The sequence below is a fragment of the Hypomesus transpacificus genome, unplaced genomic scaffold (assembly GCF_021917145.1).
Source record: "Hypomesus transpacificus isolate Combined female unplaced genomic scaffold, fHypTra1 scaffold_262, whole genome shotgun sequence".
In the NCBI taxonomy this organism is placed as follows: Eukaryota; Metazoa; Chordata; class Actinopteri; order Osmeriformes; family Osmeridae; genus Hypomesus; species Hypomesus transpacificus.
Genome location: NW_025813789.1, coordinates 23,578 through 50,410, shown reverse-complemented (window position 1 = coordinate 50,410; position 26,833 = coordinate 23,578). Strand labels below are relative to the sequence as shown.

At 41.0% G+C, this 26,833-nt stretch overlaps 1 protein-coding gene across 2 annotated transcripts in view; it reads left to right on the top strand.

Moving 5' to 3' along the window:
- LOC124462905 (ras-related protein Rab-40C) overlaps positions 1–6,627 on the top strand; it is a 78,745-nt gene extending 72,118 nt beyond the window's left edge. For both annotated transcript variants that reach the window (XM_047014610.1, XM_047014611.1), the window contains exons 6-7: positions 1,563–1,785; positions 2,916–6,627. In XM_047014610.1, coding sequence (XP_046870566.1) covers positions 1,563–1,785; positions 2,916–3,190 — 498 coding nt within the window. In that variant the 3' untranslated portion in view covers positions 3,191–6,627. The remainder of the gene's footprint in view (positions 1–1,562; positions 1,786–2,915) is intronic.
- The last annotated feature ends 20,206 nt before the right edge of the window (positions 6,628–26,833 follow it).

Genomic DNA, 26,833 nt, shown 5'->3' with positions numbered 1-26,833 from the left:
ATTGATCTGTCACATCAGAATTTTGATTTGGGTCATGAAGGTCTGAAAGTTTGAGTGAGTGCGTCGCCAGATAGACCGCATAGTCTTACTAGGTGGCAGACATGTCTCTTTCTTGGTTGGGTCATGTCACAAAGTTAATAATTTTACAGTTTGGTCAATCCTACAACAAACGTTTTACACCAAAAAAAGTCAAGCAGGGCATTTCAAGAGATATGGGAATTCTGCTTTTAGCCAGCTGGTCCAATGCGAAGACCAAACCTCATGGACAAGGACAACCCATCTCACATTGAGCAAGAGGAGTAGTAGGCCCCTGGAACACCCTGAATTAATACATTATTTCTATTATTTCTATTATTATTACATTATAAGTTAAATTGGTTGATTTTGTTTAATCCATTCTGAGAGTGATTTACAGTGATATTAAAATCATAGGTAAAAATTGTTTATGTTAAACAATTTCAGAGTACGTCTGAAATTCCAGGTTGAATTTTGGCCAGTAAAAAATAGTATTGGCTGGTCATTTTTTTCATCTACCAGCCATTTTGGCTGGTAAGCCAAAAAGTTAATTTCGAGCCCTGATGACAACACAGGTTATTTATTCCATTTAAACACAGTCATGAAAATGAAATAACATTAGCCCCATTACCAATTAACATCACACATTCTACCTATGCTAGATACAGGAGACGTTAGCATTGCTAATAACTGTTATGGGCAAAATAATACTGACAGCTTTCGGTTGTGATGAGCATACGGTCGGAACAGTACCTCTTTTCAGCAACAGCTTCTTTGTTTTAATTGTTTACCTAAATTACCTAAATTGTAGGTTTTTCAAACTGTCTTTGGTGAAATGGTTTGAGCAAATGAATAATTGAGTGTCGAACTTCACAGGGATCTTCTCATAGACAAACATCAGCCATGCCCGTTGAGTGTTTGGTTCCTTGGGAAGATTATGAAAAGTGTCAGCATTCCCTGTACAGCCTGGAACACTGCAATTACGACCGTGGTCCATTTTCAATATCCTTAAAAAACGTTCTAACTTTCTTCTTTGTAATTCCCGTGGAAGTACACAGAGCAGCGCGCAGCTTAACTAGTGTCTGAGATCTACGCAACCTCCATTTATGTTTCTGGGCCAGAACACCAGTGGACTGGCCTGTATGTAAATTTTGGGGCATGACAAAGGTAAAGTCCAGAGCCAAAAAAGGTGGAGCCACCTTTGTGAAGGCATAGGAGATGTCAATGTACTTTGAGGTTCACTGTATGTCCGTTTTACCCACCGAACTGTCGTTATTCAACTATGACAAGGTAAATTCGGTTTTGCAGTCAATGAACCCTTTAACTTTACTTTCATGTTATAAGTTAAACAGATGTTATATTAAACTTAGTCTTGGCAACATTTTGGAAAATTGTTTTAGTATTTATTGAGATATTGTTTAAAATGTTACTTTTCAAAGAGAGTATACTCATTTACGCTGAGCACTGTATGTGCTCTGGACAAGTAACAAAACCATAACACACACATTTTTGAAACCTTAATCTTAGAATCTCCCCCTCTTTCTTAGCATGCACCAGGCGTACCCAGGATCCTAGTGGGCAACCGGCTCCATCTGGCGTTCAAACGGCAGGTGCCCACCGAGCAGGCAAGGGCGTACGCCGAAAAGAACGGCATGACCTTCTTCGAGGTCAGCCCCCTGTGCAACTTTAACGTCATTGAGTCGTTCACGGAGCTGTCACGTATCGTGCTCATGAGGCACGGCATGGAAAAATTCTGGAAGCCCAACCGAGGTGTGGATGGCTGCAGAATAATCTGTGTGTTTGTGTCTGTGTGTAGGTGTGCATGGAGGCAAAGTCGTCTATGCTAAAGACTTTGTCCACACTCCATGCTCTTCCCTGCCTTTTGTCTCTGCAGTGTCTTCCACTGACACACTCCACCCTTCTCCATCCTGCTTTCTACTGGCACTCTCCTCCTCCCTCCCTCTCTTTCATCCATCAATCACCTTCCCTTTCCTCCTTTGTCCTCTGGTCCCCTCCACCCCCTTATCCAAACCCTAAAGGCTTGTCCTGTTTTGAGGGCAGAGGGTTTGGGAGCAGTGTCTCAAGTGCACCAGCTGCTTCTCTTGTGATGCTGCCATTTCCGCCAGCAAGATCACAAGCACGCCAATAGGCACTAACACACCACCGCCATCTTTCAAGATGGCAGCCACGGTGTCCAGACGGCGTTCAGCTCATTCTCTCCGCGCTCCTCCTACTCCGTCATCACTTCTTTGTTCAGACCATCAGACCATCTATAGTGGGAAAGAAAAAGAGACACAAATGGAGAGTTGCTTGCATTATCTATGTCCCAGCTTGCCCTGAGCAAATTAAATCCAGGCTCGCTTAAGCGAGTAAATCACTTGAAATTTGCCAAAAACGTGCCTGGAACGTTCCCCTCTGGTGTCAGTGGAAGGATAATGCTTTTAACCAACATTTATTGCATTTAGTGGACTTGACAGAATTAGCACCGGTTTCCCCAGATGCTTGTTAAAAGCCGTGATTGTTGACTGGTCAAGTAGGATTTGTAAGTCTTGTTGGAGTTACATTCGTCATAAATTTCCGGGTCTAGGGCTGTGTTTAAAAACACCTCTTTCCATCCTTCCCTGTTCCTCTTTACTATTATTGGAAATGTATGGTAAAAAGAACTGCCATGTTTCCTGTGAAATTAATGATTTAGTAGATGAAAGACAACCAACATTAAAAGAATATTAGATTCCTGGGGCCTGGTCAAGGGTTCTAACTAATAGGATGTGGTGCGATGTGCTGTAGCATTTTGTAGCAACTCTTTCATGGCTAATCCTCATCTCCCTCTCCCACTCTCCCCCCACTCTCTCCCTTTCTCTCCCCCCACTCTCTCCCTCTCTCTCTCTCCCCATCCTCAGTGTTCAGCCTACAGGACCTGTGTTGCCGGGCGATTGTGTCCTGTACGCCCGTCCACCTCATCGACAAGCTGCCACTGCCGGTGGCCATCAAGTCCCACCTTAAGTCCTTCTCTATGGCCAATGGCATGAACGCCGTCATGATGCACGGACGCTCCTACTCCCTGGCCAGCGCAGCTGGTGGCTCCAAGGGCAACAGTCTGAAGCGTTCCAAGTCCATCCGGCCACCCCAGAGCCCGCCCCAGAACTGCACACGCAGCAACTGCAAGATTTCATAGTCTTAGCCCTGGGGGAGGAGGGAGTGGTGGTGTATGGGGATGCATGTCACGTTTAGTCAGGGAAGGGGGCCTCTTGGGAACAGCTGCCCACCCTCCAACTCTTCCCAGTAGAATGGAACCCTACCCTACCTAAAAACCCCCCATCTACTCCGATCCAACCCACCACACCGCCCCCAACCATTATGAAAACGCCAGTGTGAGAATTTTTGAACGGTGGACCTTCTTGTGAACCCTAAGAAAGAGCCCCCTCCCCCCCTAACACATACACACACACAATAACAAAATTTATAAAAAATATGTATAATGAAAGACACATGCCTGCCTGTTAAGAAATGTAACAAATGCATCCAAACACTGTGTCATTCTCAGTTAAATTTGAATGTAACTTTACCAGACACTCTGTGGAATCGGTTGTGTCAGGTTCCAAAGTCTTTCCTTCTTCCTGTGTGGCTAGTTGCATTTTGTAACCCCTGTGTAACACTGTTGATTATTCAACAATCACTACCTATAATATCAATGATAGAACTAATGCCATAACAACCCTTGTGAAGACATCCATTAGCACCATCTGGTGCCCACTAACCATTGCGCTTTTCAAAATAAGGGCTCTTTGGCATGACCCCCAGAGTCTAATAGGCAGTGTCCCTGTGTTCTGACTCGACCAATTGGTAGATTCAGTAGCAAGCACCTTTCACTCCAAGTCTGTATGACTCCATCCTGGCTTGTATTGTACGGTGCTTGAGCTCTCTCACACCTTCTTAGACCAACCACTGGGGAATCATCTGTAAGTTTCTGTATTGGACTGAAGGCCTCTGGGAGATGTAGTAAGAGACGGGTTCAAGACAGCTTTCCATTCGGATCATGTTTCCCACAGCCACCAAAGGGAGGCATTTGGGCACAGACAGATTCATTTGACTCAGTTTCTTCCCCTCTTGCTTCCCTTTCTCTCTCCTTCCTCCTCCTCGTTCCTCTGGATGTCGTTCTGGGGAAATCCTGCTCAGACCACTTGATGAATTTCACTTCTCATGTCTCACATTTGCTGCTTGTTACACTCTGCCATAAATGTGTTGTTGAATCCCACCCCTCAAGAATGCTCGTTCCCCAGGATGTCTTAGGACCACCACAGCCTCAGAGACCTTTGCATACACAAGTCCTACGTGAGCTATATCCACATCACTGCTGGCTATATCTTCCATGTGCCAAACCTGGCCAATGGACAACCACAACTGTGCAAATGTCTGGATTTACAATTAGAGGGTAAACATGGATTCCTATTGCCATGTCTAGTTTTGTAATTCTGAGTATCCTCCAAACTATTTTCTTGGTTTTCTTTTATCATCCCCACAGTTAATGAGATTTCCAAATGTTTGTTCTTTAGTTCTTCCTCTCTGGCCAAATCATGTACCCATTGTTAGATGTACAGCATGTGGAGGAAGTTCTTTTTTTAAATAAGTCATATTTGAGGCTGCTTCTTCAACTTTGATCAAAGCATGGCACGGGCTCTGTTTCGGTGAATGAGAGAGTGCCCAAGTGAAGAGTATATTGAGGTATTATTTTGCATAAACAAAGCACAAAGTATCACACCTAGTCTTTAGAAGTAATCCGCTAATCATTGTTTAAAGGGAGAAAGTCTTCATGGACTTCGGATGTATGAATTGACTATGTTTCACAAGGAAATGCACATTTTTTTTATCTTGAATCTTTTCTTTCTTCGTACTCGACGTTTGATAATATGACTCGATGAATTTTACATTTTATTCTGCCCCATCCATTTTGCGCCTTCCTTCTTCACCTCTGGTTTCCTCACCCTCTTCCCTCCTCTGTTCCATCCTTGTCACTTTGTTCTCCCTATGCACTCTTTCTCTTTCCTCCTCTGCTTCAGATCTGTGCACTGACTCCCCTACTGTCCCATTATTAATTGCTCCTGAATAAAAACTTTTTTTGTTTCTCTCATAGATCTCTGGAGTTACTTTTTTATATATACATTTTTTTTATACAGTCAGACCCACTCCCCCTTTCTCTTTCTCACTCTTCTTTCCCCCTCTCACTCCTCCCTCCCCCTCTGTTCCAGCATCAGCGAACCAGCCTTCTGCTACTTTCTCGCCATCCTGCACCGGTCTACTGGATCACTCAGACTGCTCGTTTCCCCCTCAATCAACCAGAGGAACCGCCAGTCCTCTAATATATTTGTGTTTTTTTCTTTGTCCCTTGTTGTTTACTCCTTCCCGTCTTCCTTCTCTTGATTCCTACCTCTCCCCCACCCCAACCCATGTCCCCTGTGACGTCATACACCGTTCAGTACACCACAGATTGTCCAGACTGTTGTGTTGGGCCTGAACCCTGGGCTTCTGCTAGGTTAACCCCCACTCTGTTATCTCAGGGAGAGGCCCTTGCCTCAAACTCCAGAATCACCCAATGAAGCGTGCAGGCTCCAGGAAACACATTTCGATTTACCAACCATTGATTTCAACGTCTGATTACACTTTGTGACTTTGAATCTTATGTTGGTGGGGATCTTAACCTGTATAATCTGGGCCATAAGGCAGAGTGGTGATTCTAACACAAAGGCCATTTTGTTTTCTCTAACAAGGGCTGCAAGTGTACCCCTTTCCCGCTATACTGTACGTGTGTGATGATTAACTAGTTTTAACTTAATTGTTTTAGTTAACTTTCTTACTGGTCTTAAGAGGCTACTATATATAGCCAGCTGGCCTGCTTGTGGTCATTTGATTGCTTGCCTTCCTCCAGTATTGTAATGTTTGAATGAATTCTGAAGAAAAAGAAAACAACTTTCACAATGCCTGACACTTTTTTTTTCTTCCTTTGAAATAATCTTTTGCTCTCCAGAAGCCTACTTTTCTGTGTTAATAGGAAAGGTTGTTGTGTTGTCTTTTGCCTGGATGGAAACCCCCAGTCAGCCATTTTAGTCTGTGAAGCGGAAGGGGTGGTGAAGGTGCCGTTTCTGGTGTTGCACTTCATAGGGTGTACTACACGCCTTCTGGACCTACCTTTTTAAACCTTTTTTCCATTAATTTAAAACTCAAGTAATTTATCGTGTTTTTTTTCAAAGCACCTTCCTTGGTGTTGATCTTAATATACAGTCTGACATTGCTTTGTTTCCCGAAGGGACTTTTATGGATTTTATTTTTTATTTAATGCAGATTGAAGAATGTGCTATGTGACCTCAATGTTATATTAGGGCTCCGGGGTGGCCACAGAACTTTTCAGTTGTATAAGGGACGAGTGTTATAAGCAAATGTAATGGTGTAAACACTATTTTTCCTTTGGTTGATGCTGCTGAGTAACTTAATTGAGGAGTAAGCATGTGTTCTGAAAATAAGCTGAACATTTGTCTTTAAATTATTGATTGTATAGTTTCTAGGCTACGGTATGAAAGCAAGTCTTTTTCACAATAAAAGTGTTAATGATGTCATCAACTCAAGTGTATTGTTTACTTAATATTAGCAGGGATTTTTAACAATACATTTTTTATTTATAATGTTGTTGATTCAGAAACATCACAAAGTTAACTGAAAATACATTTCCTGATGGACTAAAAATTTCTTATGCATCTACAAACTATTATCAACGGGTGGTAGATTGTTTCTTAGTTCCTTATGTCTCCTTTCAAAAGCTGTTTATCTTACAATGGAAGAAATGTATGGTGTCACATACAGTTAGGTTTATAAATATTTGGACACTGACACAAGTTTCGTTATTTTGGCTGTTCACCAAAACATATTCAAGTTACAGTTAAATAATGAACATGGGTTAAAGTACAGTCTCTAAACTGAGGCAATCCAAATTGCAGGTATAGTTTAGGGATTACAGCTCTATAATATGTATTGTAGACAATTGACTCAAAAGCTGTTTCATGGACAGGTGTGGGCTATTTGTTATTTCTTCATTGTTAAGCAGGTAAAAGGTCTGGAGATGGTTCCAGATGTGGCATTTGCATTTGGAAGCTGAACTCAAAACATTCAGTCGAAGGAACTGTCAATGCAAGTGAAACAGGCAATCATTAGGCTGAAAAACATCAGATAACAGGAACATTAGGAGTGGCCAACTCAACAGTTTGGTACATTTTGTGAAAAAAAAGAACACACTGGTGAGCTTAGCAACAAAAAAAAGGCCTGGACAACCAAGGAAGGCAACAGTGGTGGATGATCGCAGGATCCTTTCCATTGTAAAGAAAAAAACCTTCACAAAATCCAGCCAAGGAAGGACACTTTCCTAGCCTGGCTGCCAGCCCAACTTATCCCCGCCCACAAAAACATTTGGTCGGGAAGTTGGGTCTGGAGGGGCTCGATTGCGGAAAATCTATATCCGAACAGGAGCTGATCAGACCAATTAAATTGTCAGGGCGGGCTTTATACGATGATGGACAGATTATCAACAGTAACGTAATCAACAACGTCACCAAGAGCGCTTGGGTTGAATTCGTTTTCAACAAACAACATATTACGTTGCTCTGATTGGTTGTAGGTCTATCCAATTGAGCGAAGAGGTATTTATTTCACGAGCTCGGTTGACACACGCCCCATAGTCACAGCCCAACGGAGAGTTTTCAGACTCATATTCTGACTAGAATTATGAGTATGACAACATCAGGCTAACACTTTCCAGGAGGTAGGTATATCATTATCCGAGTCTACTATAAAGAGAAGACTTCACAAGAGCAGATACAGAGGGTTCACCACAAGGTGCAAACCATACATAAATCTAAAGAATAGAAAGGCCGGATTAGGCTTTGGCAAAAAACATCCAAAAAGACAGCCCAGTTCTGGAACAGCATTCTATGGACAGATGGAACTAATACATCCCTGTATCAGAATGATGGGGGGGGGGGGGGGTATGGAGGAGGCTTGAAATGACTCGAAGTATACCGCATCATCTGTAAAACATAGTGGATGTTATGGCATGGGCATGCAGGGTTTCTGATGGCACTTGGACGCTAGTGTTTATTGATGATGTGACAAGACAGAAGCAGCCGGATTAATTCTTAAGTGTATAGGGATCAGTGGCGGCTCCTGGTCTTTCAAATAGGGGAAGCTCATTTTCGGCTACATCATATACATTTTCCATTAATTTTGCTAGTTCACTGGCTAGTTCACCCCTACGGCACTAACCTAGCCTACTATATGAATGAATGAATGAACGAACGATCTGACTAAACAGTATTAAACTCGAAGGAAATGTGCAAATTAGGTTAAACTGAAACAAGGAATGTAGTGCATAATTGTATGAAATGTATGATGAAAATTGGCTAGCATTTTCGCCAAGTAAATTCCAATAAATAGGTTGTAGCAGTTTGTCTTTCGACTACACTTGCAAAATCCACAATGGGACTGAGCTCGAACAGACCAATTATCACCCTACGTCACACAACTGTCAAACAGGCTCAACTGCGCATGTCGGTTGCAAAAGACTAACTTCTCCCCGGTCTATTACACTTGGAGTGTCGATCAGGTCATCATATATCTCTGGCCACTGGATTGCAGGGCTTGATATTAACTTTTCGAGGCTCTTGGCCTTTGGACAAACACATTTACGTTTCACTTGTCTATGCACAAAAGTCACTTGACCCCGATACCCTTAAATAGCCTGACCAAATGATCGGGCAAAACTAGTCTGGCTAACGGAGGTTACTTTCTCAAGCAAATGACGAATGAAACAGGCTCTGTTAAAGAAATCCGAGAAGCTGGCTATCTTAATCAGGCTCGTATCTACATTAGGCAGTCCTCCCTGACGTTTCTGGTGTATAATGGAGTGAAATACAACATTGTGCACACAGCCAGTGAGCGAGTCTGACTGAGGCTTACGTCAAAACAGTGTAACGGGGACGCAGTCTCACTCAGATTGCCAGTTTAAACAAATCAGAAAAATAATCGGACCAGTTGGCTAAAAGCAGAATTCACATATCTTCTTGAAAGCTGCCCTGCTCGACTTTTTAGATGTAAAATTGACTGTAAAACTGTAAAATTATGAACTTTGTGACATGATGTGAAGACATGGTTGCCGCTCGACTATGCGGTCTGTACCAGGCGACATTCTCACTCAAATTTCAAGACTTTTGTGACCCAAATCTAAATTCTGATGCAACAGATCAATGGGTAATCGCTTTCTCTTTTAGGCTGTCATCCTCGACCTTTTTGGTCTTTTAAAATCGAACTATTTCTATTATCCGTGTGGTCCTTTTGCCATTTAAAATGCTATCCTTTCCCGGTTTTCTGCAACCACGTTGCGCGCACATCCCGAATATTTACAAACAAAAAATTGGTCTGTTAATTCAGCAACAGTCGAATGACAGGGAAAGACAATACACTAGGTCATTTTCACCACTTCAATTTACAAATTTGTAAATACATTTAGGAATGCACCAAAATACTGCTTTCTGGTGTTGAGATAGCATTTTTTTCCGGCGGACCCCCCTAGCAAGGCTCTCGGAGCACAAATATAGCCCCCCCTGGAAATAAATGCACCAGCCACCACTGCCCCAAAATGTAATTCGCTGCTGGAAATTTGATGCTGATTGACATCTAATTTGACCTCTTGTTGAAAGAAGCATTTATTTTGCTGCGTTGCGGTGCATTATTCAAATCGAAGAGACACGTTTGTAGCGAGATACAGAAGAATAAGAACAGACAGCAGAATAGAGAATGTTTCCACAGCTCCACAAGCTCTCTTTGCGATTGAAAAAGGCATAGTATTGGAAGAAAGGTTTGCATTGGGTTTAGGTTTCCTGAACATTTTTTACGTAGGCTATGTTGATTAGCCTACAGTACTGCCCTTACAAAAAATAAGTATATTAAAGTATACTATAAGTATACTAAAATATGGATAGTACACTTTTAGTTCACTTTTGACATACTTTTAAGAAGTATGCTTAGAAAATAGTTCACTTTTGATATACTTTTAAGTATGCTTTGAAAATAGTTCACTTTTGTAAGAAGTATACTTAGAAAATAGTTAACTTTTTATGTACTTTTAAGTATGCTTTAAAAATAGTTCACTTTTGATATACTTTTAAGAAGTATGGTTAGAAACAGAAAAAGGTATACATTTCTTCTGGAGTAGGATGTATGTTTTCTATTACTATACAGCAAAAACAGTCCAAATGATTTTTAAGTACATTACAGGTTACATTTTTTAGATCCATCTTATTCTAATTATTAATGTCTATGAAAATCTATTATGCATTGCACATTGAATCTTTTTTGGTATTGAAGCTGTAACCTTAATAACTGCCAAAACATCCTGAAGCCCTATAATCTTATACTAATAATTATCAATTGGAGTATTAATGGAAAAAAACGAAAAAGCTATTTGAGAAACAAGCAGACAGAAGGGTTTCATTATGCATTTGAAGGTTATACTGTCAAACTGACTGAAGAACGAAATAACTATGTGAATTAATGAAGATAGTGTGAATCATTGGCTAGTCAATTCCCATGATGCAAGGCGGTAAATAGTGTTAAAATTTGCTGATGAGTTTGCCGTTTGCTCGAAATACTGTAACTTCATGAATTTCGTTTTTTAAATGTGTCTGCTTAGAAAGTAGTGTTTTGTTGCGTGGTAATTGTCATTGTTGTGCTGGTTTACCATTGTAACCATGAGTTTAATGTCTGTTACATTTCATAAGAACAGCTAGATTCTTGCAACGATACATAGTGAATAGCTTCTTTCAGCTAAGAATCCGCAGTGAAATGATGCGAGGGCCCTATTTTTGCCACGTGATTTAAGATCTGAGGCGTTTGAGGGGCCAAAACATTTGAATACATTGAATTAATAGTCAAATTAAATTTAGAAGTTAACTTCTAGAAGTACTTACATTAAATGAAATTGCACTTGTAAGTATAGCGAAGTATACTTGATGAACTGAAAGTGCACTACACAGGCTACTTTGAAGTATTCAAAAGTAAACCTTGAAATACACTATACGTGTACTTTAAAGTGTACTAAATGACCTAAAAAGTGGGCCAATTCAGTTTACTTAGTACAAAAAAAGTATATCAATAAGTACACTGCTAGTATACTTTAAGTAACATGATAATAGTATACTTTTTATACTAAGTATACTTACAAAATAAACTTGAAGTATACTTCTTTTTTGTAAGGGTGTAGACCCACGGTGTTCCGTACACAACTTTTACTCACGGTGTTCCGTACACGTCACCTAAAACACGCCAGACAACGAATATTTCTGCCGGGCTGATTGTGTAATCGATACTGTTACAAGGTTAATTTTCTACTGCTTCCAGCTAAATCCAATTGACATCAGTTGGAGTTCTGCTGTCAACAAGAGCACAGTAGATAGCGAAGCTCCCCCTACCGTCGAATCAAAATGGTGCCGGGAGAGGAATTTGCATAGCAGTTAGCTCGCCAGAGCCATATTTTCGTAAGGGAAACTGCTCTCTAAGCCTTGTTTTATCAACTTACAAATGTCTACATTAAAGAAAAACATATTGAAGTATGTTTTTATGTATCATTTCGTACAATTTTGTTGTTTTAAAATGACTTGTTACAGTCTTGATTACGCGATGGTGTAATGCTAGAATCACCGCAAGAAAATTGACCATCATGAGGCGTCTTTTTGAGTGAAACCAATATAAATGTATTATTATGTATTGAATTACGTCAAACTGATGTTATTTTATTTGATGCCGATGTATTCCTTCACAATCATTATCAAAATTATCCAATAACACAAAAAAATAAAAATTATTACCTCAGTAAACGTTAACTTAATGGGTGACTGGAAAGTACACCCATGGGCCCCACACCAACCTGGCCATCGCTCCGTATGAGGAGGAGGAGCTCATCAAATATGCCCTGTGGACCATGGGTGGCCATAGAGCCGGGCCACCATAAAGGTTTACGCACTGGAAACTAAACATATGACACTTGCTCTGCCGGTCTATGTTAGCTAGCTTTTAGTGCATTTAAAATGCCTAAGCAAAGCGGTCGAGTGTGGCTGTATTTCGCAACCTCCCAAAACGCAAGAAATGTTTCAAAACGATTACCTGCAAGCACGTTGAATGTATTGAAACATGCTATGACACACGGAATACTTCTTAAAGCAGATAGATGCACCGTGTTCGACAGCTTGCGGACATCAGTCCCTGGTCCCGGGACAGCCTCCCCAATTTGTCTGCCCTTTCAAATTCATACCTGTGTGTACAGGCCTCTTCGACACTCTGTGAGCGAGTTTTCTCCCGTGCAGGCAGAACATGCCATAAGTCAGGAGAGGTATCTTGCCAGAGAAGGCAAATACGGTAATTTTTCTGCAAAAGAACCACTGAAGTTTGAAGCTGGTTTAGCTAGCATACCAACTCAACATGTATTTTGCAGTTACATGTTAATAGTGTAACTGTTATTTATTGTTAACTTATTGTAGTTGTGTGTTAGGTGACTTTGGTTTACTTATTTTAGGCTACTTCAAAACGTTAATATATTGTTACATTTAAATAATTTTCCATTAAATACAAAACTATAAAAGAGCCTTTCTTTGATTACTTTAATTTTTCAGTTTTTCAACAATCGGTTTAGGAATCGCTTGGGAATCGAAATCGTTTTAAAAGTACCGGTTCGGCATCGGAATCGTATTTATCCAAACCATACCCAACCCTATCTATGGCAGGTTACAAAAGGGCTATATGGATAGTGGCCTGTGGCTGAAGTGGCTAGGCCACTTTATCAAACATGCCCCCCCCCAGAGAGGCCTCTGCTCCTTGTGGTGGACCAGGTGGAACCCCACAAGAACAGGGAAGCCATCCAGTTCTGCAGGGAGAACATGAAGGTGGTTGTGTGCCTCCCCGCGCACACCACTCACGTGCTGCAGCCACTGGATGTGGGGGTGTTTTGTCCTCTGAAGAGGATTTTTGACTGGGATGCTGCCCGCCTTGGCCTGGTGAGGGGGAAAATTTTCCCTTAAAAGGTTAAGGAGGCTTGGCCTAAGGCTGCCAATTCCTGAGAACATCAAGGCAGCCTTCAGGAGGACAGGCCTCTTCCCCTGCAACAGAGGAGGCTATGATAAGACCCAGCTGACCAAAGTCAGACCTGCACCCACCACGGCAACCAACACCGGCCCAGCCCCCGGCCCAGCCCCCACCACGGCGATCACCACCGGTCCAGCCTCCTCCACCGGCCCTGCCCCCCCTGCAGCAACCCCTTGCTGCCCAACCTGCACCTGCCATCGACCTGCTCAATCCAATCCTTTGGTGCGAGCAGGTCTGGTCTCAGCCAAGTGGGGAGACATTTTAATGCCCCCAGTGATGGCCAACCGCCAAGACCAGCGGCTACCAGTGGTAAGGAGGAGGCCACCACTTGGTGCTTGTGTCGTCACCAGCGACCAGTACAACGAGCTGCTGGTCTGACAGGAGGAAGAGGAGGAGGTGGAAGCTCAGCTTCAGAGGCTGGCAGAAGTGCAGAGGAAGAGGGAAATGGCGCAGAGGAAGAGGGAGGAGGCCCCGAGGAAGAGGGAGGAAAAGGAGAGGAAGAGGGCAGAGAAGGAGAGGCAGATGGCAGTAGTGGAGGAGCTTGGCGGACACTGCACTGTCTGCCGTAGCCTATCCCCTCCCTCAGATGAAGAGGCAGGTGAGGAGGATGCCATCCACGAGTGGGTCCAGTGCAAACTTTGTGAGCTCTGGTTCCACCTCACTTGTTTGGGACTTGTAAGTGTGCCAGCAGGGGACTAGTACTGCCCCAAGTGCTTCCTCAGTGAGATCTAAGACTTAGTGTTTGCTATCTTTGTATATACGTTTGCTATCTTTGTATAAATGTTTGGCTATTTTACCCAGTTCTGTTTAATGTTTTTAAATATGTTCCGCGTTTCAACAGTTTAATCTTTTCAAATCAAGGCATATGGATCAGCGAAGAAGTCGTGCCTCTTGTCAGTACCTGTTCTAATGCAGGGAAGCTAATGGTCCTAATATATTTCTAAACAGTCTATCTCAGAGTTCTCTGTTGAAGGCAGGGCTCAAATTAATTTACAATTCTATGTGTATGTGTAGGATATGTAGTTATGCTAGTTTGAGACCACAATAGCTATGGAAATAAAGAGTGAATGCGATTATGGAGGGCGTCTTTGTCCACATATAATTTGTCCATTTCACAACACTTTGTATTTCTAACGCTGAGAAGTAGCCCAGCCTAAGGAATAACTTGTCCCGCTACAATAGTTGATGGATAGCCAATGGTAATCTCACGCCAAACTGTTGAGAGATATTGAGAACCTTGTGACGGACACCAACTTTCCACCAGCTTTCATTTTGACACTCATATTCAAGGGTAACCTCTAGAATCACAGGAGCTTCCACTGTGTGACCATAAAGTATCCCTGAAAACCTGTGTGCTAGCGAATAACTGATACAACCACACAAATACAAACTCCTATTCTAACTCTCTTGCGATGAAGAAAGTGTAATGTGTTGCCTCTCAGAAGCAAAAGGAAATCTAAGTGAATTATTTGGTTGTTAGAATAATGGGCAATTAGAATGGTCCATAATATACATAGCCTACTTACTTAGTGCTAATAATGTATATTAGGTTATTATCCATATTATTATTATTATTATTATCCATATAATATTATCCATATTATACATATGCTTATTGTGTATATTATATTATGAGTATAAACACTCAAGGATGGTTTGCTGGACCCAATGTTTGTTTCCTTAAGGATCACAAAGACTCTTAAACACTTGTTGGTTAGTGGTAAGTGATTTAAATTGTTGTAGTACTCACAGTGATTTTTTTTTTTACTGTCGCTTGCTTTTCTACAGGTACAGGCACTTATATCGATTCATGTTGTTTAATTGTTACTTGCTTAACTACATGCTCTTATGGTTCTTCCCATTGACACTTATTTTTGGTTGTTCACAATATGTGCTTCATGTTTTGGCTATATAGTAAAAAATGGGGTGTTAATATTCCAGAGTTAACTTATTAAAACCCATAGAGAGTATTTTCAACAATGTGGAGAGTAACGGCGCTGTAATGGTGTCGTTAAAAGGCAGGGTTAAATTCTGCAGACCTGAAGTGAAAAAATCTACTCTTCAGAGTGTTAATTTCGCGCCACTGCTGAGGTTTAACCGCGTGGACAGTTGCTACTTCGTCATTTTGAAAACGGCTTCGGACTGAGGAGCGCATACTTGGTCGGTAAGTAATGTTATAGTGTCGTAAATAAATACTACATTTTGCAAAGTACCGTACGATTTTAATAGTATTTATGCTAACTGAAGTATTAACAAATGTTATGTCTTATCCAACTAGACTAACTAACGCTACTGTTGTCGAGCTCCAATGTGACGGTAGCAGTTGAAAGTAAGCCTAGTTAGCTAGTTAGTTAGTGCTAGTACTACTGTACTGTAGCTCTGCTCGAGTCTTAGCCTATAACTGAGCAAACGTTCTGAGCTAACATAAGCTAAATTAGGTAACGTTAACGTAAATTAGACGGGACACAAATTAGTTGTCACAACTGCCCGCAGTCAGGCAAATGCAAATGCTAAAACGTTAAACCTAGCTCTACCTAGTACTGTTGTAGCTGTTAACTTAATTATTCTTCAGAGATCTGTGAGCTACAGTAACGTCACTGTGTCCAATCCCGACCAGTTTTTAGCTAAGATTCTGATAAAATGCCACTTTAAATATTGATAAAAATAATCGTATCACGTTTTCAGCTGATTTACTGATTTCACGTTAAGCTTTAACTTCTTACCTTTCAAGCTAAATATTGTAAACAAAATTAGAGTTAGCTTATCCTTTACTAGAGCCGGTAAAAAGACCCTGGCGCCGGTAAATTAGCCGTGCGCTACCCTTGTCCAAACCCGACCGCACTTATACTCGTAGTAAACACTCACTGCTGCTGTTTTTAGAGGATATTAACTTGATCCAGGGTCACCAAACTGACTATAATGCTGTCAATATATCCGGGGACAATAAGATATCACGCTTCAAAATCTCAAAACTATGCGATAAAATCTCAATTTGACTGTTTACCACCACCTGCTGGATGTTTTGTTGAACTCTTCTCATGTCAGTAGAGAACGTCGCCCGAGCGTCGCCTGAGTGGTCTTTCGGCTTTCTCTCATCAATGTAACTTTCCTAAATTATTGGTGGCCAAGCCGCGAAGCGGCGAAGCCACCTTAAGTGTTTCTACGTATTATTAGGATTCCTCCGTCAGGAGGAAACCTATTGTTATTGTTAGTTTTATTATTAGGATTCCTCCGTCAGGAGGAAACCTATTGTTATTGTTAGTTTTATTATTAGGATTCCTCCGTCAGGAGGAAACCTATTGTTATTGTTAGTTTTATTAGGATTCCTCCGTCAGGAGGAAACCTATTGTTATTGTTAGTTTTATTAGGATTCCTCCGTCAGGAGGAAACCTATTGTTATTGTTAGTTTTATTATTATTATTATTCTTGTTCCATGGAAGTCAATGGCAGCCCCTAGAACACTTCGACAACTTTTTGTGAAATTTGGCACACTCATTAAGGACAGTTGATTCTATACCTACACCAAGTTTCATGTCTCCCATTAGACCACTCCAGCGCCACCAATGGGTCAAAGTTGGACTTGTGTTTACACACGCAACTTTTGAACCGTATGACCCATTTTCAAAAATGAGGTACCATTGGATTCCCTGGTTCAAGCCGAGTTCAACGCACCCCATGGCGTCAATTTCCGGTTATATAGATTTTCCGCTACTTCCGGTTTTATCAAAAACCTTTGAAAGCCTACTCCTCCTACAATTTTTGTCATATCTTCTTCAAAGTTACCAGAGATGATCTTCAGACCAAGCGTCACAAAAGTTATCGAAAAGAATTTTGATCCTCACAACCGTTTGTCCGGTACAGCCAATCAAATTCATCAGAAAAGCCGCCAAACAGGATGTGAAGTCCTGTCTCAGCAAATCTTTGAGATATCAACACGAAACTTGGTATATCGATGGAAGACACTACAACATGTTACCGTGTGCAAAGGCAACTTCATATCTCCAAAAATGATTGATATAAAGCAAATTGAACTTATCGCTAACGCTAAAATAATGCTTTACACATCAGCCAGTCAAAAACTGATACTCTGATTCAATCACAAGTTCATATGAAGACTCTTGAGAATGTTTATAACACAAATCTGTGAAAAAGTTGACTGTAAGATCAAAGGTCGATTTTTGGTGAATATTTGAAACATGCTTGCTTGGCTAATTTCTAGCCAAATTTCCAATGAATGTCTCCCCTCCTCCTGCCCGCGCGTGCTCCACATCCTCACACACTCAGCCTTAACTTACACACGCGCGGGCTTGGCAAGACGCACACGCAACATTTCAGGAGAGTGTGGGCTGACCAAGCCCCCACTCATTCCTTGGTTTCTAGCCAAGGCCTTGTGGATCTTGTAATCTTGGATCTCTTAACAAAAGCTGATCTTTTTAGTATTGCATTTCCGATTTTGTATGCAATGGTAAAAAGTTATACAAATCCTGAAACATTGATATATATATATGTATTTATATATATATAAATCTTTATTTCAGACGCCAAGTTCCACATAAAATAACAGACATAGAGCTATAAAAAAGAGAGTAAAACGAAAACATAAAACATAGATAATACAGTGCATAAAAAGTATGAAGACTTTTGTGCCAATGTAGTCTTAAGTTCCAAGTAATCGATAGCAGCTCTTTAGAGGGTTGACCAGGGCCTCTACTATTCAGTTCTCAGACTTGTCCAGTCGACACATGAAACCATACATCAGTTGTCTCAGGAGTGCCTTACAGGTTGGTACGTGCTTAGACAGAAACAACTGACCAGCACTATGCCACCTAGGCACATTAAGTAGCAATCTAAAAGCATCATTGAAACCATACATCAGTTGTCTCAGGATTGCCTTACAGGTTGGTACGTGCTTAGACACAAACAACTGACTAGCACTATGCCACCTTGGCACATTAAGTAGCAATCTAAAAGCATCATTGTAGGCTACTTTCAGTATCTGTATACTCCTTTACCTGTACATAGACCACAAATGAGCAGTGTACAATGGTGTTATGTAGGTTCTAAACAGGGAACATTTAACTGAATCTGAGCACATAGAAAACGTCCTTAATAACATACTGGCCTGAGAATATATTTGACAGCGCTGTTGATACATATCGTTGTCATCTGTCCAATCATCAGAAATGACATGGCAGATATTTTATTTCCTCACAAACACCAAGGGGACTGCCAGATAAATAAAAGGTAGGGAAGGTTAATTTCCTGTCCTGATTACTTCTGACTATCATTATGTGGCTTTTCTTTGCATTATATTTTATATCATGATCTAAGCCATACTGAGAGCACACCCATAGCATCTGTTGCAACAGGCTGAGTGGAACCAGATAATCTGCGTACATCAGATGATTGACAATAGATTCACCAACAAGACAGCCTGTATTTGTCTTATTCAGCTGGCTTGATAAGTCGTCCATATCCATATTAAACAAAAAGGGAAATCAAATTCCTCCTTGTCAAACTCCGTTACCAACATGGAAAGCAGCTGATACAACATTGTCCCATTTAACATGAAAAGTTTGATTTGCATACCAGAACACCAAAATCCTCACAAGAGGTTTAGGGAAACCTCTCGCTATTAGCTTCATAAACAGTTTTTCATGACAAATTCGATCGAAAGCTTTGTAAGCATCAATAAAGCATAAAAATACAGATGAATTAAGACTTGTGTACCTGAGACAATCTCCTTCAGAGCATAGATACAGAGATCAGTACCATGTTTTCTTTTAAAACCAAACTGATTTTCTGCAGTCAGAATATACATTTCCAATTTCAATCAAATAATTCTCTCAAACACTTTAGACAAGATACTGGCCAATGCAATGGGTCGATAGTTGTGTAGCCCGGGTGGTAAACATTTCTGTTGAAACAATCCTATTACATAAATATAAAAGTTTGAATACATAATACTTAAGTTCATAGTTTAATAAATAGACTTTAAGGTTTGAGAGTATGATTTTGATTTGATGAGAAATGCATATTGTTCATGTTTTACTGAATACAGCATTTGGAAATGTATATCTGTTGTTTAAAAAACGCATGTTAAAATGTACCGGTTACAAATATGAAGAGAGTAAGATGAATGTTTTGTGAATCTATGTTGTTGCTTTAATTTTGATTATGATGTTAAGCCAATCCGGTTTGAGGTCAAAGGGCAGGGTAACACGGGAAGTTGGGGTAGATGAGGTTGGAGTAGAAAAAGACAGAGCGAGCGGAGGAGTTGGAGGGAGAAGAAAATTGTAGCGTACGGTAAAATACCAAGAGTGAAGATTTTATATTATCATTAGTGGTGTTATGTTTATATTGTTGGGTGAATATCTCAACCAACAACAATAACCCAGAAAGAGGAGTTTGGCTGTTGGCGGTTTTGGATAAAGCACGGGCTTTGCCGCCAGACTAGCGACAGCGAGTGCCAGGTTGGAGCCGGTGGAGGTCGGGATTGTCGTCGTCCTCAGTCTTCTTCCTGAGTTGGTTCGTCTCGTAAATCCACGAGAGTATTTGGTCGGTCTCTCCTTCACCTGCTGCCGCCCTTCTGCCGCAGTGCGTGTGCTACCGCACTGCTGATCCGAGGTACCAGCTCCTTGTTATTTTGTGCCATCCTGGCGAAACAGCCATTTTGTTTACGGCTACAACGCACACGAGCTACACTCAGGCCTGCACCGTAGAACTGTACTGAATTAAGGTATTCGTGTAGTTAGCATTGCCGGCTAGTTTGTATTGTGTGTCCATGTGCATTACGATGTCATGTAAATGTTGAACCAATAACTGAAGAACTGATTTTTTGTCTGAAGTAAATCTTTCCTGTTTTTGTTTAACAGTTGGTTGTATTGTTTTTTTCATATGTTAAATTGGTTTAAGTTAGTAACAATTACTAACGAACTCAGGTTAGCCACCTCTCATTACAAATCCACCAAACTAGAGAGGCGCTACAGTTGTCTATGCTGTTCAGTTTACCAGCCTTATCTTTAACAACAGGCACTAACAGTACTGACATAATAGAGTTCGGTAGAACACCATGAACCATAATTCCAGTGAGACACATGGCTAGAAATGGACTGAGTCTATAACTGGCATTTTTTAGATGCTCTGCAGAAATGGAATCCATACCACAAGCTTTGTTGTTGTCTAGCATGTGGATGGCATCATAAATATCTACTGATCTAACTATCAAGTCTGCAGAGATACCTTTATATTGATTATCAATTCTCACTGTGTTACTTTGAACACAATTAAATAGTTTACTGTAGTGCTCATGCCATAGATCAGCAATCTTCTCTGGACAACTAACCCCTTTGATATCAGAAGGGAGGGGAGTTCTGTTATTATTTATGATCTTGACCTCCTTCCAGAAGTCAGTAAGATTGTTATTCTGCATCTTTCTGGCCAGCGAGTCTACTCTCATTGTGTTTTCATTTCTCTTAATGAAACGAGTGCATATTTAAATCTAGCATTTGTGAGGTTTTTGTTATCAAGCAGCACTCCCTGTCTGGGTCTGCCTGCCTCTGACCAGACTCTAAAGGCTTCTCTAGCAGCAGCATGTTGCTCAGACCCAAACTCATTCCAGACAGGCCGTGCGTTAGGGACCTTACTCTTGTGATTAATAAAAGGTTCACTGGAAGCATAAAGACATTTGACAATATCATCATACATGGCACAGAGCTTTTCAGCATGATGTTTATCCTTGCAGTTCATATCCGTGCACATTAGGGCATCCCTAGAAAATGCAACATCACTATGTAAGCTGTCAGTTAATAGAGAATATCTGTGCCGAACCTCTTTGGTCAATTTTGACCAGTCCAGTTTTCTTGGGGGGCCAGCAACAAGGGTACAATCTCAACATTTAGCAGCATAGCAACTGGTATGTGATCAGTGGTGGCCAGCCCATAACACATCTCTATACTTTCCAGTGAGTCATGAGCATCGGCTGTGGTTACAATATGGTCTAGCCAGGAAGTTGTGTGCCACGTTTCACTTATATAGGTAAAACTTGTATCAGGCAATAACGCTTGATATAATTAATTTAGTTTCATTACAGAACTGCTGCAGATGTTGTGCGAATAAACGCTTATCTGACATTTCAGCATTAAAATCACCCATGACATAGACACAACATGAACTATTGTCCTCTATGAAGGACTGAATAAAAGCTAACCTGTTCTGAAATTCATCCTCATGGTCATAGGATTCATATGGTGTGTACACATTTACAATAGTAAATTTATTTTCATTGTGATTAAACTCCAACCCAATAGCCCAGTCAACGTTAAGCCACACCACCTTTACCGTTGGGTCATATTTTATGTTCCACAGTATAGCTACACCACCAGCTATCCTCCCACAAACCATTCTCATGCTGAGATTGGTAGTGGACTCTCCAGCACTATGAAACATCTTGTGTAGGGAGTTCAATTTGTCCAGATCTTGCTTGGCCATCCAGGTTTCTTGAAGGCAGACAATGTCACTCTCGTCCAGCAATGTGTCCACCACCAAACGTCTTGATCTATCAGCAGCAGTATGTCCTACTCGGAGGCCACGAGCGTTGTAGGATACAACCCGCATTAATGATCTACCACGGACCCATCAGGGCAGCTGGCCGGTGTGTCTGTCTCCCTGGTCTCTACATATAGGCCTACATTCATCCCAGCATCATGACTGAGCTGAAGCTCGGTACCCTGAGAGTGGGGGGTATGCTCTGGTCGAGCTTTTTTGAAAGTATAGACCAAGGGTAATTACCACACCACAACTGTCCCACCATTACCCATAGGTGGCGCTACATTCCACGCCCTAAAGCACAAAGGCTTTCTGGAATGGATAGGCTAACCAAGCCCCCTCCCTTCACTCCTTGGGTTGAAATAAAGGCCCTTGTGGATCTTGATGGTATTATATTTCAGATTTGGTATCCCATTGGTAATTCTGCAGCATAGATTTTTCTATACAGTTCCAATTTGTCAAGAATATACATTTTTCAATGGTTCGCAATGTTTGGAGGAATCCGCCATTACTGCTTGCAGTTATATTTAGGATTCCTCCGTCAGGAGGAAACCTATTGTTATTGTTAGTTTTATTATTATTATTATTCTTGTTCCATGGAAGTCAATGGCAGCCCCTAGAACCCTTCGACAACTTTTTGTGAAATTTGGCACACTCATTAAAGACAGTTGATTCTATACCTACACCAAGTTTCATGTCTCCCATTAGACCACTCCAGCGCCACCAACGGGTCAAAGTTGGACTTGTGTTTACACACGCAACTTTTGAACCGTATGACCCATTTTCAAAAATGAGGTACCATTGGATTCCCTGGATCAAGCCGAGTTCAATGCACCCCATGGCGTCAATTTCCGGTTATATAGATTTTCCGCTATTTCCGGTTTTATCAAAAACCTTTGAAAGCCTACTCCTCCTACAATTTTTGTCATATCTTCTTCAAAGTTACCAGAGATGATCTTCAGACCAAGCGTCACAAAAGTTATCGAAAAGAATTTTGATCCTCACAACCGTTTGTCCGGTACAGCCAATCAAATTCATCAGGAAAGCCGCCAAACAGGATGTGAAGTCATGTCTCAGCAAATCTTTGAGATATCAACACGAAACTTGGTATATCGATGGAAGACACTACAACATGTTACCGTGTGCAAAGGCAACTTCATATCTCCAAAAATGATTGATATAAAGCAAATTGAACTTATCGCTAACGCTAAAATAATGCTTTACACATCAGCCAGTCAAAAACTGATACTCTGATTCAATCACAAGTTCATATGAAGACTCTTGAGAATGTTTATAACACAAATCTGTGAAAAAGTTGACTGTAAGATCAAAGGTCGATTTTTGGTGAATATTTGAAACATGCTTGCTTGGCTAATTTCTAGCCAAATTTCCAATGAATGTCTCCCCTCCTCCTGCCCGCGCGTGCTCCACATCCTCACACACTCAGCCTTAACTTACACACGCACGGGCTTGGCAAGACGCACACGCAACATTTCAGGAGAGTGTGGGCTGACCAAGCCCCCACTCATTCCTTAGTCTCTAGCAAAGGCCTTGTGGATCTTGTAATCTTGGATCTCTTAACAAAAGCTGATCTTTTTGGTATTGCATTTCCGATTTTGTATGCAATGGTAAAAAGTTATACAAATCCTTAAACATTGATATATATATATATATATATTTGTATTTATATATATATATAAATCTTTATTTCAGACGCCAAGTTCCACATAAAATAACAGACATAGAGCTATAAAAAAGAGAGTAAAACAAAAACATAAAACATAGATAATACAGTGCATAAAAAGTATGAAGACTTTTGTGCCAATGTAGTCTTAAGTTCCAAGTAATCGATAGCAGCTCTTTAGAGGGTTGACCAGGGCCTCTACTATTCAGTTCTCAGACTTGTCCAGTCGACACATGAAACCATACATCAGTTGTCTCAGGAGTGCCTTACAGGTTGGTACGTGCTTAGACAGAAACAACTGACCAGCACTATGCCACCTAGGCACATTAAGTAGCAATCTAAAAGCATCATTGAAACCATACATCAGTTGTCTCAGGATTGCCTTACAGGTTAGTACGTGCTTAGACACAAACAACTGACTAGCACTATGCCACCTTGGCACATTAAGTAGCAATCTAAAAGCATCATTGTAGGCTACTTTCAGTATCTGTATACTCCTTTACCTGTACATAGACCACAAATGAGCAGTGTACAATGGTGTTATGTAGGTTCTAAACAGGGAACATTTAACTGAATCTGAGCACATAGAAAACGTCCTTAATAACATACTGGCCTGAGAATATATTTGACAGCGCTGTTGATACATATCGTTGTCATCTGTCCAATCATCAGAAATGACATGGCAGATATTTTATTTCCTCACAAACACCAAGGGGACTGCCAGATAAATAAAAGGTAGGGAAGGTTAATTTCCTGTCCTGATTACTTCTGACTATCATTATGTGGCTTTTCTTTGCATTATATTTTATATCATGATCTAAGCCATACTGAGAGCACACCCATAGCATCTGTTGCAACAGGCTGAGTGGAACCAGATAATCTGCGTACATCAGATGATTGACAATAGATTCACCAACAAGACAGCCTGTATTTGTCTTATTCAGCTGGCTTGATAAGTCGTCCATATCCATATTAAACAAAAAGGGAAATCAAATTCCTCCTTGTCGAACTCCGTTACCAACATGGAAAGCAGCTGATACAACATTGTCCCATTTAACATGAAAAGTTTGATTGGCATACCAGAACACCAAAATCCTCACAAGAGGTTTAGGGACACCTCTCGCTATTAGCTTCATAAACAGTTTTTCATGACAAATTCGATCGAAAGCTTTGTAAGCATCAATAAAGCATAAAAATACAGATGAATTAAGACTTGTGTACCTGAGACAATCTCCTTCAGAGCATAGATACAGAGATCAGTACCATGTTTTCTTTTAAAACCAAACTGATTTTCTGCAGTCAGAATATACATTTCCAATTTCAATCAAATAATTCTCTCAAACACTTTAGACAAGATACTGGCCAATGCAAGGGGTCGATAGTTGTCTATGCTGTTCAGTTTACCAGCCTTATCTTTAACAACAGGCACTAACAGTACTGACATAATAGAGTTCGGTAGAACACCATGAACCATAAGTCCAGTGAGACACATGGCTAGAAATGGACTGAGTCTATAACTGGCATTTTTTAGATGCTCTGCAGAAATGCAATCCATACCACAAGCTTTGTTGTTGTCTAGCATGTGGATGGCATCATAAATATCTACTGATCTAACTATCAAGTCTGCAGAGATACCTTTATATTCATTATCAATTCTCACTGTGTTACTTTGAACACAATTAAATAGTTTACTGTAGTGCTCATTCCATAGATCAGCAATCTTCTCTGGACAACTAACCCCTTTGATATCAGAAGGGAGGGGAGTTCTGTTATTATTGATGATCTTGACCTCCTTCCAGAAGTCAGTAAGATTGTTATTCTGCATCTTTCTGGCCAGCGAGTCTGCTCTCATTGTGTTTTCATTTCTCTTAATGAAACGAGTGCATATTTAAATCTAGCATTTGTGAGGTTTTTGTTATCAAGCAGCACTCCCTGTCTGGGTCTGCCTGCCTCTGACCAGACTCTAAAGGCTTCTCTAGCAGCAGCATGTTGCTCAGACACAAACTCATTCCAGACAGGCCGTGCGTTAGGGACCTTACTCTTGTGATTAATAAAAGGTTCACTGGAAGCATAAAGACATTTGACAATATCATCATACATGGCACAGAGCTTTTCAGCATGATGTTTATCCTTGCAGTTCATATCCGTGCACATTAGGGCATCCCTAGAAAATGCAACATCACTATGTAAGCTGTCAGTTAATAGAGAATATCTGTGCCGAACCTCTTTGGTCAATTTTGACCAGTCCAGTTTTCTTGGGGGGCCAGCAACAAGGGTACACTCTCAACATTTAGCAGCATAGCAACTGGTATGTGATCAGTGGTGGCCAGCCCATAACACATCTCTATACTTTCCAGTGAGTCATGAGCATCGGCTGTGGTTACAATATGGTCTAGCCAGGAAGTTGTGTGCCACGTTTCACTTATATAGGTAAAACTTGTATCAGGCAATAACGCTTGATATAATTAATTTAGTTTCATTACAGAACTGCTGCAGATGTTGTGCGAATAAACGCTTATCTGACATGTCAGCATTAAAATCACCCATGACATAGACACAACATGAACTATTGTCCTCTATGAAGGACTGAATAAAAGCTAACCTGTTCTGAAATTCATCCTCATGGTCATAGGATTCATATGGTGTGTACACATTTACAATAGTAAATTTATTTTCATTGTGATTAAACTCCAACCCAATAGCCCAGTCAACGTTAAGCCACACCACCTTTACCGTTGGGTCATATTTTATGTTCCACAGTATAGCTACACCACCAGCTATCCTCCCACAAACCATTCCCATGCTGAGATCGGTAGTGGACTCTCCAGCACCATGAAAGTTCTTGTGTAGGGAGTTCAATTTGTCCAGATCTTGCTTGGCCATCCAGGTTTCTTGAAGGCAGACAATGTCACTCTCGTCCAGCAATGTGTCCACCACCAAACGTCTTGATCTATCAGCAGCAGTATGTCCTACTCGGAGGCCACGAGCGTTGTAGGATACAACCCGCATTAATGATCTACCACGGACCCATCAGGGCAGCTGGCCGGTGTGTCTGTCTCCCTGGTCTCTACATATAGGCCTACATTCATCCCAGCATCATGACTGAGCTGAAGCTCGGTACCCTGAGAGCGGGGGGGTATGCTCTGGTCGAGCTTTTTTGAAAGTATAGACCAAGGGTAATTACCACACCACAACTGTCCCACCATTACCCATAGGTGGCGCTACATTCCACGCCCTAAAGCACAAAGGCTTTCTGGAATGGATAGGCTAACCAAGCCCCCTCCCTTCACTCCTTGGGTTGAAATAAAGGCCCTTGTGGATCTTGATGGTATTATTTCAGATTTGGTATCCCATTGGTAATTCTGCAGCTTAGATTTTTCTATACAGTTCCAATTTGTCAAGAATATACATTTT